Source organism: Dermacentor silvarum, chromosome 1, assembly GCF_013339745.2.
Source record: "Dermacentor silvarum isolate Dsil-2018 chromosome 1, BIME_Dsil_1.4, whole genome shotgun sequence".
Classification (NCBI taxonomy): domain Eukaryota; kingdom Metazoa; phylum Arthropoda; class Arachnida; order Ixodida; family Ixodidae; genus Dermacentor; species Dermacentor silvarum.
In genome coordinates, this window is record NC_051154.1 from 173,255,618 (window position 1) to 173,271,071 (window position 15,454).

Here is a 15,454-nt window from a genome sequence, read left to right on the forward strand (position 1 = left end):
AGAAAAACCTCGTGTATGGCAATCATCTTATCCAGGATACAAGCAAACTAGTTGGCGCGCAAGCCAAATGAAAACTGGCTTGTACATCATTTTATTTCACTACATCTGCAATTTAATTTACTGGCCTACATAACAGAAGACATGTCTGCTGAAGAAACAGCATGTGGAATGTTAGTGCTTTGTGATTCACTTCAGGTGGGCTCCTTGGGTAAGAGACAGATTGTTTGAAATGCCTCAACAATTCACATGTTAGAAAAAAATAATAAAAGAGCGAGAGAACTGTACATAATAGCGTACTTTATTGCCAACAGTGAGTTTTTACAACTACGTACATGTAGATAGGTTTGTCCCTAAATAAAACAGTGTAACTGTGCCACTAGTATACAACAAGATGCGCTCCTGCATTCCTCATCTGTGTAAATACTGTGAGAAAGGTGTGACACTTCTGCTCATCTCTGACAATGTTCTGACACTGAATGTGCAGTCAGCAGCAGTGTAGATAGACCTTGCCTCTTTCCTTATTGTACTTTGTCGAAAGCAGTATAGTATGACTATAGTGCAGTAATATCTCGAAAAATGATTTCCTACTTTGTGTTGTATCGTGTAACAGCATCACTTTTCTCAGTGAAATGAATCTAACTTCATAATGAATTTCACTTCTTATACTTATGCTCAGTGTGCAACTTTTTTTTGTTGTTGTTCATTGTTATGCTTTGATTGAGTGGAATTTGTGAATGCTTGAGTGTTCTTCCTTGCTGGAGCACAAATTACTGTTAACTGCCATGACCCTTAGAAGTATGAGTGTGCATAAATGTTGTACAGCAATTTTTCTTGTCCCGATTTTTTTTTTTTTACAAATATTTTTTATGCAGGTATTGTACCATCCGCGCAGTGCGAGTGCGATGTGCTACAATAAAAAATAAAAACAATTTTACAACTTACTTGGGTTCTCCGGCTGTTTCATGGTCTCTCTGTTCCAAAACTGTTTTTCGAATGTTGACTGACCTATGCGCGATTTAGCAACGCTGTATGGTAATCGCGGGAAATGCGCCCGCGCGAGCTATCACGAATAACAAGTATGGAGAGGACAAGCTTAACTTTAATACCGGTACTTTTATCGAAAAGCAACAATTGAATGATTAAGAAGCAACGCAAAACACGAAGTGCTGAAAGAAAGGGCATACGCTGAAACCAGTGAAACTCTCTAGTGAAACTAATGCAACCACGGTAAAACCATAGAATAAAGAACCAACTTGTATTTGCTTGTATTTGGAATTCGGCACTACGTCATATATAGACTACGTGCTGTGCGCAGCTAGCGCTGCTTGTCATCAGGAACTTGCTCAAATTGTTATTCTAGTTTAACAACAAAAAAATATAACCCCCTTAATTGAAACAGTAGTTAGCAAAAGTCTAAATTGACACCGAGCAGGAAGAAAAAGAAAATAGTAATAATAATAATAATAAAAGAAACGAGACGATCTTTCAGTTTCGAACAAAGCGCCACCAAAAGGGAAGCAAAAACGAAACAAAATCTAGCGCGCGATTTTTGGTTTAAAAAAATAGTTACAGTATGTTCCGATGCATTATACGCCGTAAATTAATGAAGCCCCTACTTAATATGCAAGATGTTTCTGTTTTACTCTCATTTTACATATTTGTGCCTCTTGAATGATTTTATGAAAACAATGACTAAACTGTTTGATATAGCACCATAACAATAAGGCGGATGAGCACATGACGTTGCTGCACAATAACGTCACAGCTATAAAAAGATGGAGTGCCTCGTGGAAGTCGGTGGTTTCGGAAAGTTGATGGGGTGGTTGTGCACGAATTTTACGGGATTATGGAGTCATTTGAAGTAACGTCGACTCATTCGTCGGAATTTGACGGTTCTAGCATAGTCGGAGACGAAAGCGACCCTTCGAATGCATTTGTGGAAAGAGTTCGAGTGGACCGCAAGAAGCTTGAAGAAATGCTTCAAGGTAAGCGTGAACTGTCAAAGTCGCAGCAACTGGTTCGTGTCTTACGAGCCAGCCATTTCTGCCTAGTGTGTTGTGGAAATCATGAAGGCATTTGGCTCCGCTTACCGCCTTGTGGGCCAACCCGCGCATGTTTGCCTGTTGTGCTGAGCTGTCGCGTTGAGTTGCCGCGAAAATTCAACGCTCGCTCGTTTTCGCCAGCTTGCTCGCTTGGGTGCTTTCTGAAGCAAGGTGCGCTATCGTTTCGCTTTGTTTGTTCATCGCTAAAGTTAATCATTGTCCGCTTGCATCTAGATTGGGTGCATGTTGAACAGCTTGTGGAAGTTCAGTCGCCTCCACGGATAGCTTTTTTTTTTTATTATTTATGTGTATTGTTTAAATTTTATTATACTAGGATTTCACCTAACTAGGCCATGAAACCATTCCGTTCAGTCCATACGTTGCCCAACGCACATGACCTTCAGTGCCGTCCTCCCCACCCCCTTCGTTTTCTTACCCCGCAATTATCGCTTCCGAATTGTATAATCATCACGTAGCTTTGTTTTGTTGCTGTTTGCAGTGTGTCTACATAAGTTCATGCCTTCAACTTGCTGAAGGTCTGTTGCTTGTTCGAAGCTCCCGAGACTGTCGGTAGTTTCGGCTGCACGTTTACGCTGGAACATAATTGAACTAAATATACTCATTCAGCGGAAAGTCGGTATCCACCTGTAAAGTGGATGCATGCACTAGGGTAATCCAGTTGGTGGTTTATCCGGTGATAGCTATTTCAATGGTCTTCTGCATAGGTTTACTCGTCTAAACCGCTACAGCTGCGAGTACCGCGTACTTTATCAGCGGTCGTCGTCTACGTCGCGCCGATTTGGCGCGAGCAGGTTTTTCTCTAAAGGGCGAAGTTATGGTTCAACTCCGAAACGAAGTAACTATTCAAGCTGGTTCGAGCCGGTTTATGTTCGTCTGCGTAGTCCAAGAATGAAAGGAAAATGCATAATTTTTTTCCTACGAAACCTCGGAGCTCTGAATGGCTCATGCGCGACGGAGGCCCCGGCCCGTGTGCGTTATTTCCGAGCTCGCGCAGGCTGTCGGAAGGTAATTATGAACCACTAATTTCTGGCGAACCGGAACTGGCTCGAAATTTTGGAACTAATTCAAACCGGCTAAACGATGGAACCTTACAAAGAAAAAGAAAATCGTTAACTCGTTTGGCGGGCAGTTCCGAAAGGGGCACGAAACTTTTTGAACGCGGTAAGGAAACGTTCACGATCTGTTGCCAGTGCAAGCAGCGATTGTAGTACGATCTCGCGCATCTCCTCCGGCTTTCGAAGCTCTCCGAGATGTGACCAAGCAAGGCGAGAATAAAATTAAGCTGTGTTAGCAAATTGCCCTACTGCGAACCCCAAAAACCACTCATGCCTCGAGAGGAGGCTTCGCAAGAGAAAACGAGACGAATGACTCCGTCGCATATGAAGTTTCGCATACTCGTTGGGACTTATCTTGTCCCATAGCAATAACCAACTGCCTTGCTTGAGTTTCCTTTCTTGAGTACTCTGCATTCTCGACAGGAAAGTAGCGAGCGCGATGTCGGCGCTGATGACGCGCATGTCATTCATGGCTTGGAAGTACCGGGCGCGCAGTGTTAAAGGAACCGCGCTCAAGACAGATGACTATTTTTGTTGTTAATAAGTCATAAAGGGTGCACACTTTTTTAAGAGTGCAGGATGACTTGATACCACGATTGTGGCGCTGACATCGAGGCAGTCTAGTTCCGCAACTACTGTACCGCAACTCGCCGCGACGTCATGCGTCTATCGGCTTAGATGGACTGCATTGTATTTTAAGAGCCAAAGACAACTAAACTTACAGCACGTCTCGAGAATGTCTGTGCAGCAAGCGGCTCAAATACAAGAAAATACCTTGAAATCCGTGGCGTCACGCTGATGCACCGGCGCGACGTTTCGGCGCGAAATTGAATAAAATTAAAGTTTAGCCTTCATTTTCTCTTCTAGTAATCCACTTATTGCGAAATTAACGACGACAGTTTTGAAATGCTTCAAAATACTATTTAAAAAATACTAGTTAAAAAAAAAACGGCAAAGCTTGCACTATGCCTCGCAAAGCTAGAGAGACAGCGAAGCTAGCCGATCGATTGCGTCATAACCTAAGAGATACCTGTAACCTGGCATAACCGAGCTCAACTCAGGCATAGCCGAGGCCGAACCTAGATACAACCAAGTTCAACCTCGACATAGCCAAGTTCAACCTAGCTTCTACCAGGAGACGCAATCGATCGGCCAGCTTCGTTGTCTCGAGCTTTGCGTGGCCTAGTGCAAGCTTTGCGTGGCCTAGTGCAAGCTTTGCCTCCCCATTACGACGACAGAAGAGAAGTTGCACGCTGGAAGGATTAGCGGCCACGCAGCCAGCTGTGGAAGACGACGAACGCGGTAGCAGTGGCACGAGTACGAGCGCTAACCGAGGGGCGCCAACGAGTCAGCTGCGGTAGACGACGCGACGACCCTCGAGCCAATGCTGATAGTTTTGTGAAACGCGCACATATTACGGCTGGCTTAAACAGCTTCGCTGTTAAGACTAAACCGCTTTTGTTTAACGCGAGCCAAAACTCGGGCGCGCATGCACAGCCTGCGTCTACCGTTCCGCCCGTTCTGTCACCGCTCCTTTGTAGCTCTGACACCTTTGTCAGAAACCAACCTCTACCGTTAGCGCACCACAAAAAAGACAAAGGAGCGGTATTCACGGCGTTGCTGTCGTTCCGCCCGAGCTGAGGCAGGTAATGGGGAAGTCAACATTGCAGTCTTATCTCCGTTCATATTAGACCCTTGAAAGGCAATCGCACTTGATCCAGCGTGTTCAAGTGCGATTGAAAACTCGTTTCAGGCTGTCTTGGATGTTTCGCTAGAAAATGTATGTCAGGGCGACTTATTTGTGGTTTCGCCTACGAAAATAAGGCGTACCGATTCGTAAACCAGGCTTTGCAATCCAGCGCGACATTTGTATGCCAAGAAATCGCCGACGCTTACTATTCAATATCATGCAGTATTGATCTTATTTGTAGGAGACCAAGGCTTCATATGGTGTTGTATAGAATACTCAAATATTCTTGCACTGATTGCAGAAAACAAAACTAATTCGTCAATTCTCTGAAGTGTGGCGCCAGCTGTCTTTTGATGCTGCTTTCTACTGTATACCGGGTGCACGAGCGCATATGCCCCTGCACAAGGCAGAAATCTGTTCAGTCAAATGCCACGTGCGGCAAATCTTGCTTGGGCTCTGCTTTTGCCATTACATGAGACACACCTTTGAAAATTATTCACTTGCAAAAAGGTGTGATGAGGAAAATAAGTTAAATGGTTCTCGCGGCGTACTCCTGAAAAATTTGTCAGCCCCATCGAATACATCGATATACATATACGATGGCACCGTTGAAAGTGGGATACATGCAAACGACAGGCTGATAGGGGACCGTGTTTGCGCTACGGGCGCTCGATTCAGTCACTCGCAAACCCTGCTTGAGACATCCGCGAGTTTTTCAACTACTTAGGTGGCTCGCTGTCCACACACACGCACACACACAAAAAAAGGATAAGAGAGGACACTTCCATAGGCCCCTGCGGCTGATGATGATCGTTGTGGCCTTTCCCTTTGTATCGGGTGGGCACTTCACGGTGCCCACCCGATACAAAGCCGATTTTGGTTCGCAGCACACCTAGCGGGTGTGTGGAATCTACTCGGAGATTGGGACCGCAGGAAAACTAATCTCGAAGGCTATCTTCTGGTGATTAGAAAAATTACACGGCCTCCAAGATTGCTTCCGTGCGAGTGCTCGTCCCGGAGGTTAAATTTCGAGTTTTTTAACGCGTTGCTTGCATGCATCGAGTAGCTTCGTGTAAGCTGTACCGCCAGAGCAGCAAGCACATGATGCCACTGTGTGTTTCTGCAGACATTTTAAATAAACATGGCAAGTGTTGGAAGAGACGAAACATTTTATTTTCAAGTCATATTCTCAGTAAGCGCATGCACACTTTTTTCGCAACGTTCGATGAACGCAAGCACAGAAAGATGGTTTCACTGCAAAGTGCAAGACATGCCAATACAGGTGCCATATGTTGAGAATAAATTTCACTAAAGGAATAAACAGGCGATATTATGAAAAACCCCACAGAACAGTAAAACTGCAGAAGACGGCATTAGCGTTAAAGAGGAAAACAACGCTCGTCCTTTGAAGCCTAACCTTTCTTATTAAGTGGTAGTTTCGGGCTGCATAGCAAACACGGAATGACGGCTGCTCACTGCAGTTGTCAGCCAACCACGCTCTCTCCCTGTCCTGCCGTTGTTACTGCACCACGCAGCACAGCAGTAATTCCCGTAGTACGTACTAGACTACGGATGGCATGACCTGAAAAAAAATTTAAATATTGGTTATGGCTTCTCGTGCAGTTTCGGCGCATCGATGCGGTTTGACATAAAGTAGCGACACTCTCCTCCTCCGCCTTCCCTCCTCCTCGTTTCTCCTCTCTTTCGCGCTCCTTTCTCGACCAAGGAGCTGCCTACACCGCTTGAGACACGTGCACTTGTTTGTCTTTCACCGTTGACCGCTTTTCACCGGCTAACAAATGTTAAACGTTATCGTTCGGCGCAGGACGCACCTGCATGTATCGGAAGTTTCTCGAACGTTATCGATGCGTCTATCCGTTGTCTGTTGTCACCGAAGTTTACGTAATCTGATTGTTTGAGTGTCGCGAATTACTTTCTGGAAGACACGCGGGCACCAGGGATTACTGTCGAACCTTCGATGACTCATGTATGAAAGCCGACACGTTTCGCCGCTATCGTTGTGCTCCTCGCCAGTCGGTAGACGCTTCTCGGGAGAAAATCGCGATAGAGCGCGATCGTAAACAAACGCAGCCAGCGCCCGGCGGCGCGATGGCCCACGTGATGCGATTAGGCCAATACCGACGCGGCGTCCGCCTCGGACAGGGCGTACGAGGAGGAGGCGGCATTCTTTGCGTGTCTCTACTTTTTGGGCCACGCTGGTGTCTCCGTGCGGGCCGCTCAGCTTTGCGCCCATTTCTGCGGCGAGCTTCAGCGGCGGCATGCGCCCACGCCGCTTTGCCGACAGTCGCAGACAGTAGTAGTAAGTGGTTCGTGTGGAAAGGGAAATGTCGGCGCTATCTTCTGCAGCCCTTGAGGGAGCACGGCTCAGCGCCAATCACAGTAAAATCCCTATATAAGAAAAGTACCGCCATCTACTCTTTCTTCCGCCGCCTCCTCTCCTAAAGCGCTTGCTTTTTCTTTACTTTTTGCTTGCAAAAGCCAAGTCGACGGTGGCGCACCTAGAAAGTCCACGTTGACGCTTTCAGGCCTGGCGCGCGCCGCCGCCGGCGACTGCGGCTGCGCAGAGGACTTTCAACATGGCTCTGAGGCGGAAAAAAAGAAAATATAAAGAAGTGAAAATTCGTGCTATCATCGTCCAATCGGAGATACAGGAAAGAGAGAAGCGGCGTTTATCAAAGGATGGCGGTACTTATATAGGGACTTTAGCAGACAGCCGTTCAAAGCGGCGCGTGTTGGGGATCGTTCTGCAGCGTGCTACGAAGTAGAGCTGACGGCGCGCGACGTCATTTCGGCCGGCGTAGCGGAAGCGGCGTAGTGTGACTGGCCGCACGCGACGCTTGCCCGCGCACCGAAAACGTCGGACTGCAGATCGCAGTTTGGACTGCAGGCGTGCGTCGCTGCGCAATCTGCGCCGTTGCTACCGGAGTGTCACTCCCCCCCCCCCTCCCCTCCTCCTTCCTGCTTTCGTACCTCGTGCGCGATTCGGCTCACCGTCGTTAGTGACCTAGAACTTACTGTCGCACGCTTGCATTCGCATACGGTGCGCGGGGACGATGTTATCCCACTTGGACTTTATGCGTAACATCGCGGCGACCACGACGGCAGAAATTGCTATCGCAATTATATATGAATGGCACCCATACGCTTGCGCGTGACTCGCGTTAACGAAGTGAAGCGTCGCTAATTTTTCTTTATATCCCTAACCGAATGAACAGATGCATCGTATATACTGGTGCGACGTGTATACGTTTTTTCAGAAGAACTGCCGTTTTAAGGGGTGTGTGACTTAGACCGGAAAATACGGGTTATACGCGCCTTAGCCGAGCGTTTTTTCTGACTTTCATCAGTTCTCATTTTGTATAATTCGAATTTCCGTAGCATCAGCATAGCCGCCACACGTTACGCATAACACATTCCGCACCACGCCGACAGCTTATATAATGCTACTCATGCAGGGGGGTCATTTCAAAGTTCTCCGGAATTTTGAAAAATCGCCTGAATTTTGAAAAATAATTGTTGAGCTGGATTATTCGAAGAGGCAGACATTACTGGGACGAGAAATGCAAACGTATATTCCACTAATTAATGCAAATTGACTAACTCCTTAATTTCTTAGTGTTCCATGATACATATTTCTTCCCACTTGCAATATCTAGTAGTTTATTATCTGATATAACTAGTTTTGTACCTACCTCTATCTTGCTGTTAGGTTTTTTTTAGTTATCCTACTTTGTATAAACAAAGGGGGACGCGTTCTGCACTCACGGCGCAGAACGCGTCCCCCCCCCTTCCACCGAAGCCTTCTGGCGCGGCGGGAGCGTGCGACCGCCGTAAGGCGCGGCCCCTCCACCTCCCTCCCCTCCATCCGGAGCTTTGTGTGCGACTGGACGACTGCGCTTCCTTCCCGCTCCCCGTGCTCCCCGCTCTTGTGTGCGCGAGCCATCATTGCCGGTTCACCGTCGCATGCTTTCACTCGCACCCACGGAGTAAGATAAACAGGAGCGCCGACTCCGCCGCCGCGCAACGCATTCGCTCGGGACAAACCGTGCAACGTGCGTGCAACGCAAATTATACATCGCGTAGCGCCATCTGTCGAGGCGCGTGGAAAAGACTCAACAGCTTGCTTCCATGTGCGCATGCGTTGAGTGGCGGAGACCGGCGGCGACGGCGGCGCAGAACGGGCAGCGCGGCACCCGCAGAGCGTGTCGTCTGCTACAAACGTGGACCCTCGGCCGTCTCAATTTGACAGCGGTGAAACACAAAAAATATATGCGCACAAATAATAAATGCGCAAATAAACACGCGGTAGCGCTTTTATGCACGCATACGAAACATTTTTAGATGTCTTTAGAGGAAACAGACGATAAATGATGCTGTACAAAAAGACACAACAGAAGTACTTGTTTTTCACTCCTCTACGTCTGCGCGGAAGCGAAGGTGCGAAATTTTCGTCTTCGTCGCTTTGTTTACCATGTCTGCAGTATGTTTATTCATGCCTGACGGAACAAGGTATCTTCATACTTGTGCGTGAAGAGACTGAGCAACAGGACAGTGTTTTGTTCCCGGCTGCAAATCTGGTTATGGCAAAGGACGCGAGAAGTTTCGCTCTTCGCTTCGTCATCTGATCTTCAACTACTGCACCAGTGGCGTCAAAAAATTCCTGAAATAAGCGAGCGCAGCAATGTACAAAATATGTGCGCGACACTTCGAGAAGCAGCTTATTTTTGATAGTTACTTCAGCAAAGACAAAGGCGATGTCCTACTAGATCTAAAGAAAGTGCCTCGACTTCGAAGCGGAGCAGTTCCTTCAATTTGTTTAGGGAAGCCTGGCGTAGCTCAATGATGCTGAATGCCAGGAGGAACCAGAAGACGCCAATGCGGAAGGACGGGAGGAGCTCAATTTAAATTTCTCTTCAACTACACACAGTGCAGGTGCCTTTCCTTGTCCAGAGACATGCCGTAATGTAGAGAAAGGTAAAGAAAGACCAGGAGGTTAGCCAGTGTAAATACCGGCTGGCTACCCTGTAAATTCTCAGCCTTGCCTTCGAGATGATTCCCCCAGTTATTCAGACACATAATCATAGCTTCTCTTGTGAAATAATAAGCAGGAAACACTGGCAGGAATTCCCAATTATTATGTTTATAGAGAATGTGGCAATTCTGCTCGCAAGAGAACCGGGCGACACGAAAAGCACCGCGAGAAGCAAAGAAGCAAGCGAAGCATCTTAGCACTTGATGCCTGCTCAGATAAAAAAGAGTGATAAACGTACGTCAGCTTTTGTGTAAAAACTTCTTTTCGCTGTCGTCTTTCATTGCTTGAGACCACCCGGACTGCCGTTATATCGCCTTACCATTTGCTATAGTTTTTCTTTCCATCTTTGTTTATTTTCTGTTTCTGTGCCTTGTAAAGTTCCATGTAGGCCACCTGACAAATGCCCTGCATTTGGCCTGTATAAAATAAATAAAATGATACATGACTTGTTTCTCCTACTAACGTCACTCCGTGAACCGCAAGAGCTATGTGCGCTACAGGCGTCAGGGCGAGCGCGGAGCAGACGACAAAACGGATAGGCAAGCAGGCACCGCGAGAGTCTCCGCGCCTTTGCTCCTCTCCGCTGCAGAGTTTTTCTTCATTCGTAGCGCCGTCTGGCGAACACGCTGTGAAGCAGGAGCCGGCGTTGCAGAAAGTGTCCCTTCCAGACGAGCCAAGTCGGCGCTCCTGTCTTATCTTACTCCGTGCTCGCACCTAACGCGTATGACGCGCGGCGACGATTTTATCGCGGGTGGACTTTATACGGAACCTCACGGCGACGACGACTACGGCGGAATTTCGCCTAGAGTGTCCATATAATTGCTATCGCAATATAAAAGTGCACCAACAGTGCATTTTTGGGGCTAGTTTGATGGCGCATATCTCCAAGTTACTATAATGATGATGATGAAATACTTTAATTTACGAGACAGTAGAGAGTTTTAGAATGGGGGCCCCAAAGAGCTTTGCGGGTGTTAGCGTTGGGGCATGCAGGAGTGAAGAGTTTTAGAATAGGGTTTTGCGTTTGCGAATAGCGTCTTGCGCTTGCAGCGCCACTACGACGTCAAAGAAAAGATATTATTATACCTCCACCACTTTATAAGACCGAGCCCGACCAAGCTGTCAAGCGCTTTTTATTCCAAAAAGGAAATGCTCAAGCGCGAAGTAGAACAGGGAAGATGATGATGGCTATGTACAAATGAAAACGACGAAGTACATCAGTAGTGCTTACAGTATTAAAATAAACTATACCATTTTAAGATAAGAGTAATTTTGACTTTCGTGTTTTTGCATTTAATTACAGTTTAGAGGTTATTCTATTAGCATCCAGCGATTTGTTGCGTTTGATTTTGAGCAACCAACTGTATACGTGCCTTCACCAGCCAAGCTAATTAAGAGCCATGAAATCGACAATCGAATCCGGAATCAACGGCCTCTAATGATTCAATCTTCATTACACACGTTTGTTGAGAAAGCGATAACCGCAGTCACTTCTCCTAGCTAACGAACTTCACGCGTTATCCCGAATCGAGCCCAGTTGGGTGCTGTTAAAGCCGCCGCTTTGATGGGTGCCGCCATGTTTGTTGACGCAAAGCTTTTGGGGCAGCTTTTGGGGCTCCCGCTAAATCGCTGAAATAACGTGCCCAACGCAAAACCCAAACTCAGATTGCGTCTCGCACATGCGCCTTGGGCCCTATTGTAAGTCTCTCTAGTGTTCCCGAGCGTTTGAGCAACGCCTACTATAAAGACTTTATAGGAGGCGTTGGTTTGAGCTTTGGATCACTGTATAGGTGGGAGGGTCCCTCATTCCAAGAATCCTATGGCCGCGATAGCATCCCGGGTTCCGGCGACAAGACGTCGTTGGTCGTCCAGGGCCGGGGTGGAGATCTTGGCCTCCCACGTATCGGCGAGGAGGTTCACGTCTTCGGTCGTTGTAGGCTTGGTAACGGCGTCTTCGGGGCGGCACGGACACTCGAGTAGTAAATGAGCCAGTGTCTGGTACGACGCAGATCGGGCAGTTGTAGGTGTGTAGTGTTGGGTGGATGCGATGCATAAGGATGCCATGGGTGTTTGTATTGCTCTGCAGTCTTCGGAATGCGGTGCTTTCCTTTTTCGTCAGTTTAGGGTGAGGTGGCGGGTACACCCTGCGACCCTGCGTCCCAGTCGGTAGTGTTGGAGGATGGCGTTATACGGGGGGGGGGGGGGGGGGGGGAGAGTATGGTTTCCGCTGCGACACCAGTTGGTCGGGGTCTCGTGAGGTGGTGAGAGGCCCGGTTGACGTGACCGCGGCGTGTGCCACTGCGTTTACCTCGTGCCCTGGTACACACGTGACGCAGGTGTAAGGGAGCGGAGTGTTTCTGTTCAGGTTTTTGACTGCTTCGACCGAGATTCGGCCTCTAGTGTAGTTGCGTACTGCGGATTGGGAGTCCGTGAAGACTGCGACCGCGCTCGTGCTCGTGGGGGTGGCGAGGGCGATCGCCGCTTCCGCGGTCTCAGAGTTCCGCACCCTGACGGTGGCGGACGCCAGTTCTTTGTCTCTAGAGTCGACCCCACTCGGGGCGTAGGAGGTTTTGCCCAGGTATTTCGACGCATCTACGTAGCGAGCATCTGGATTGTGCTTGTGCCCTGTTCGGATGGCGTCGACTCGAGCGAGCCGGTGTCCCCGATGATGCTCGGGATGCATGTTGCGCTGTAGTTTGTCGATGCTCAGGGATTCTTATGTATGGCGGTATCTTGACCTTGCGGTCCGCATCGGAGACGTAGCGTTTTCCGTAGTCCAGGAGCGCAAGGACCGATCTACCCGTCGGCGTGAGCTTCAGCCTCTCGAGTTGGTTGGTCTTCTGGGCTTTCACCAGCTCTTGCCAGGTGTCATGAGCAAACCCGCCGCGGTGGCCCAGTCAGCTAAGGCGTTGCGCTGCTGAGCACGAGATCGGGGGATCGAATCCCGGCCGCGGCGGCCGCATTTCGATGGAGGCGAAATGGAAAAACGCCCGTGTGCTTGCGTTGTAGTGCACGTTAAAGAACCCCTGGTGGTCAAAATTAATCCGGAGCCCTCCACTACGGCGTGCCTCATAATCAGAACTGGTTTTGGCACGTAAAACCCCCAGAAAGGTGTCATGAGCACCCATTTTGAGAAGTCGGGTGGTAGAATGCCACGGGTGGTAGACCCATGGCGAGCTTCGTAGCTTTGCGGATGATGACAGTGAGCTTGTCGACTTCGCAGTTCTTGAGAGCGAGGTACGGGGTTGCGTACATTATTCTGCTGGTCAGTAGAGCTTGAACGACTGTCAGGGTGTCTTGCTCCTTGAGGCCACTGCGTCGATTGGCTACCCTCCTTACGAGGTATGTGAGTTGGGAGATCGTGTGTTGAAGCCGTTTGAGCGTGGCGACCCCTGATCCGTCTCGGTGCAGGTGCAAGCCGACTACTCGAAGCGAGGCGACCTTCGGTATTTGGATCCCTTTGAGCGTGACGCACGTGTCTGGCGCTTCACGGGTTGGAGGTCTTCCCCTCGTGCGTACCTTGAGTACGAGTAGCTCCGATTTCTCAGGTGCGCAGTGGAGGCCGCAGCTATCAAGGCAGTGCTCGATGACATCAACCGCTTCTTGGAGGTAACGTTCTTGCTCTCCGGTGTTCGTGCCTCGCGTCCAGAGCGTGATGTCATCCGCGTAGAAGGCGTGACGCAGGCCTGGGATGTTTTCGAGAAGCAGGGGGAGCTTGAGGAGTGCCACGTTGAATAGCAGAGGCGATACGACGGAGCCTTGCGGCGTTCCCCTGTTCGGCAGCTTGAATTCTTTACTGCGTAGGTTGGATATCCCCACCGTGGCCGTCCGGCCGGTGAGGAAGTTACGGACATGGCCGTAAGTCTTGGAACCGCAGCCGGTCTCCTCGAGGTTTTGTAGTATGTATTGCTTGTGGCTTACATTGTCAAATGCGCCCATCTCGTCGATGGCAAGGACGCATGACTTGTTCTTGCTGAGGTGGTCAATGAGGTCATCCTTTAGAAGAAAGACGTCTTGCGTAGAAAGAAGCTGGCGGAAGCAGAATATGGTGTCTGGGTAGTGCCCATTGTCTTCGAGGTGCGATGTGAGCCGGTCGTCGACCATATGCTCAAGCAACTTACCAATTCATGAAGTGAGAGATTGGTCTGAGGTTCTCGAGCGCTGTGGGCTTGTTGGGCTTGGGTATAATGAGCACTTCCGAGTGCTTCCACGCGGCCGGCAGCTCTCCTTTGTCCCAGCACTCATTGTAATACCGGAGAAGAGCCGTCAAGGCCTGGTGGGGAAGCTGTCGTAGTTGCTTGTTGACTATCCTGTCCTTGCCTGGGCTCGTGTTTCTCGTGAGCTTGGAGATTGCTGCTTGGAGCTCTGCTGGTGTGAAGGGCTGGTCCAAGTCGACGTTGGGTCTGCCTTCATATTCTTTGAGTAGTTGTGGTGGTGTCGCTGGTTGGGTGGGACCGCGGAGCTTGTTGCATAGTTCGCGGAGTAGGTCTTTCTCCGAGCCGTCGTAGTTGTGTGCTAATCGACGGACGTGTTGCCGTTGCTGCGTCTTGGTGGGACCTTCGTCGAGGAGAGCGCGCATCAGGTGCCACGTTTTCTTGGTACTGAGCGTGCCCTGTAGCGTATCGCAGAAGGCACGCCAGTTGCGTCTCGCTAGCTGTTAGCATATTCTTGCGACTCTTCTGTCAATAGGGCCATTCTTTTCCCGAGTTGCGTGTTGAGTTTCTGCCTCTTCCATCTCTTGAGTAGGGCCCTTCTGGCCTTCCAGAGGTGGAGTAGGTGGGTGTCTATGGCGGGGATGTCCTCATCAAGTTGGATTGTTTTTGTCAACCGTTCGGTGGTACCCAGGATCTGTTTGAGCCAGGCATCGATGTCCGATATGGTGGTTTTATCGTCGAGCTCGTTTCCCACTCTCGTAGGCTGGAGCGAATCGTTCCACAACGTGAGGCCGGGTTGCTGAGCGGCGTTGTGGACTCTCGCGTAGTGATGCTAAACTATCTGTAAATTGACTATCGATGGCATCGATATTCTTGAAACTATCGATAGTGCAATCGATAGTATTATCATCTGTAGTGCAATCGGTGTTACTGTCGATATTACCATTGGTAGTATTATACTACCGATAATACTATCGATAGTGTTGTCAATAATTATGCTGTTGTTGGCCGGCGATATTGCCAAAACATTTGCGATAGCCTATCAGCAATGCTCGGTTCGTTTTATTTATGAACAATTTTGGGGCGAATGAAATTATTTCCGCAGTGAATATTCTAGAATATGTCCATATTCAGTGAGAATATGGGATTTTCAGTAAATTCACTCAAAAGTAACCAGTTACACCTTACCAACATACTTAGTCCTCGATATTTTTATTTTATAAATCGCAAAATGCAATATAAATTTGAAGCCCTGTAGTTCCGCCACATGTAACTGCTTCCTTTCCGCGACAGCTGAACAGTTCAACTTATGTGTCAGCCAAGCATTCTGGCGAAGGGAGACAAACATGTCAACTTTCTTGCCCTTCAGCCTGCTCCTCCTATCTGCCATCGAGTGTTGCGACTCCTTTTTGTAATGTCATCATTTCCGCCTTCTCCGT

The 15,454-nt window shown here is 48.7% G+C and overlaps 2 protein-coding genes across 2 annotated transcripts in view; both read left to right on the top strand.

Moving 5' to 3' along the window:
• The window catches only part of LOC119436397 (uncharacterized), a 129,077-nt gene extending 128,136 nt beyond the window's left edge, over positions 1 to 941 (top strand). The window contains exon 58 of the mRNA XM_037703236.2: positions 1 to 941. This exon is cut by the window's left edge and continues 528 nt beyond it. The gene's annotated coding sequence lies outside the window, so the exon portion shown is untranslated.
• Positions 942 to 1,752: 811 nt separating this feature from the next.
• Positions 1,753 to 15,454, top strand: part of LOC119436398 (protein bicaudal C homolog 1-B-like) — a 188,878-nt gene continuing 175,176 nt past the window's right edge. Inside the window, exon 1 of the mRNA XM_037703239.2 lies at positions 1,753 to 1,985. Coding sequence (XP_037559167.1) covers positions 1,847 to 1,985 — 139 coding nt within the window. The 5' untranslated portion in view covers positions 1,753 to 1,846. The remainder of the gene's footprint in view (positions 1,986 to 15,454) is intronic.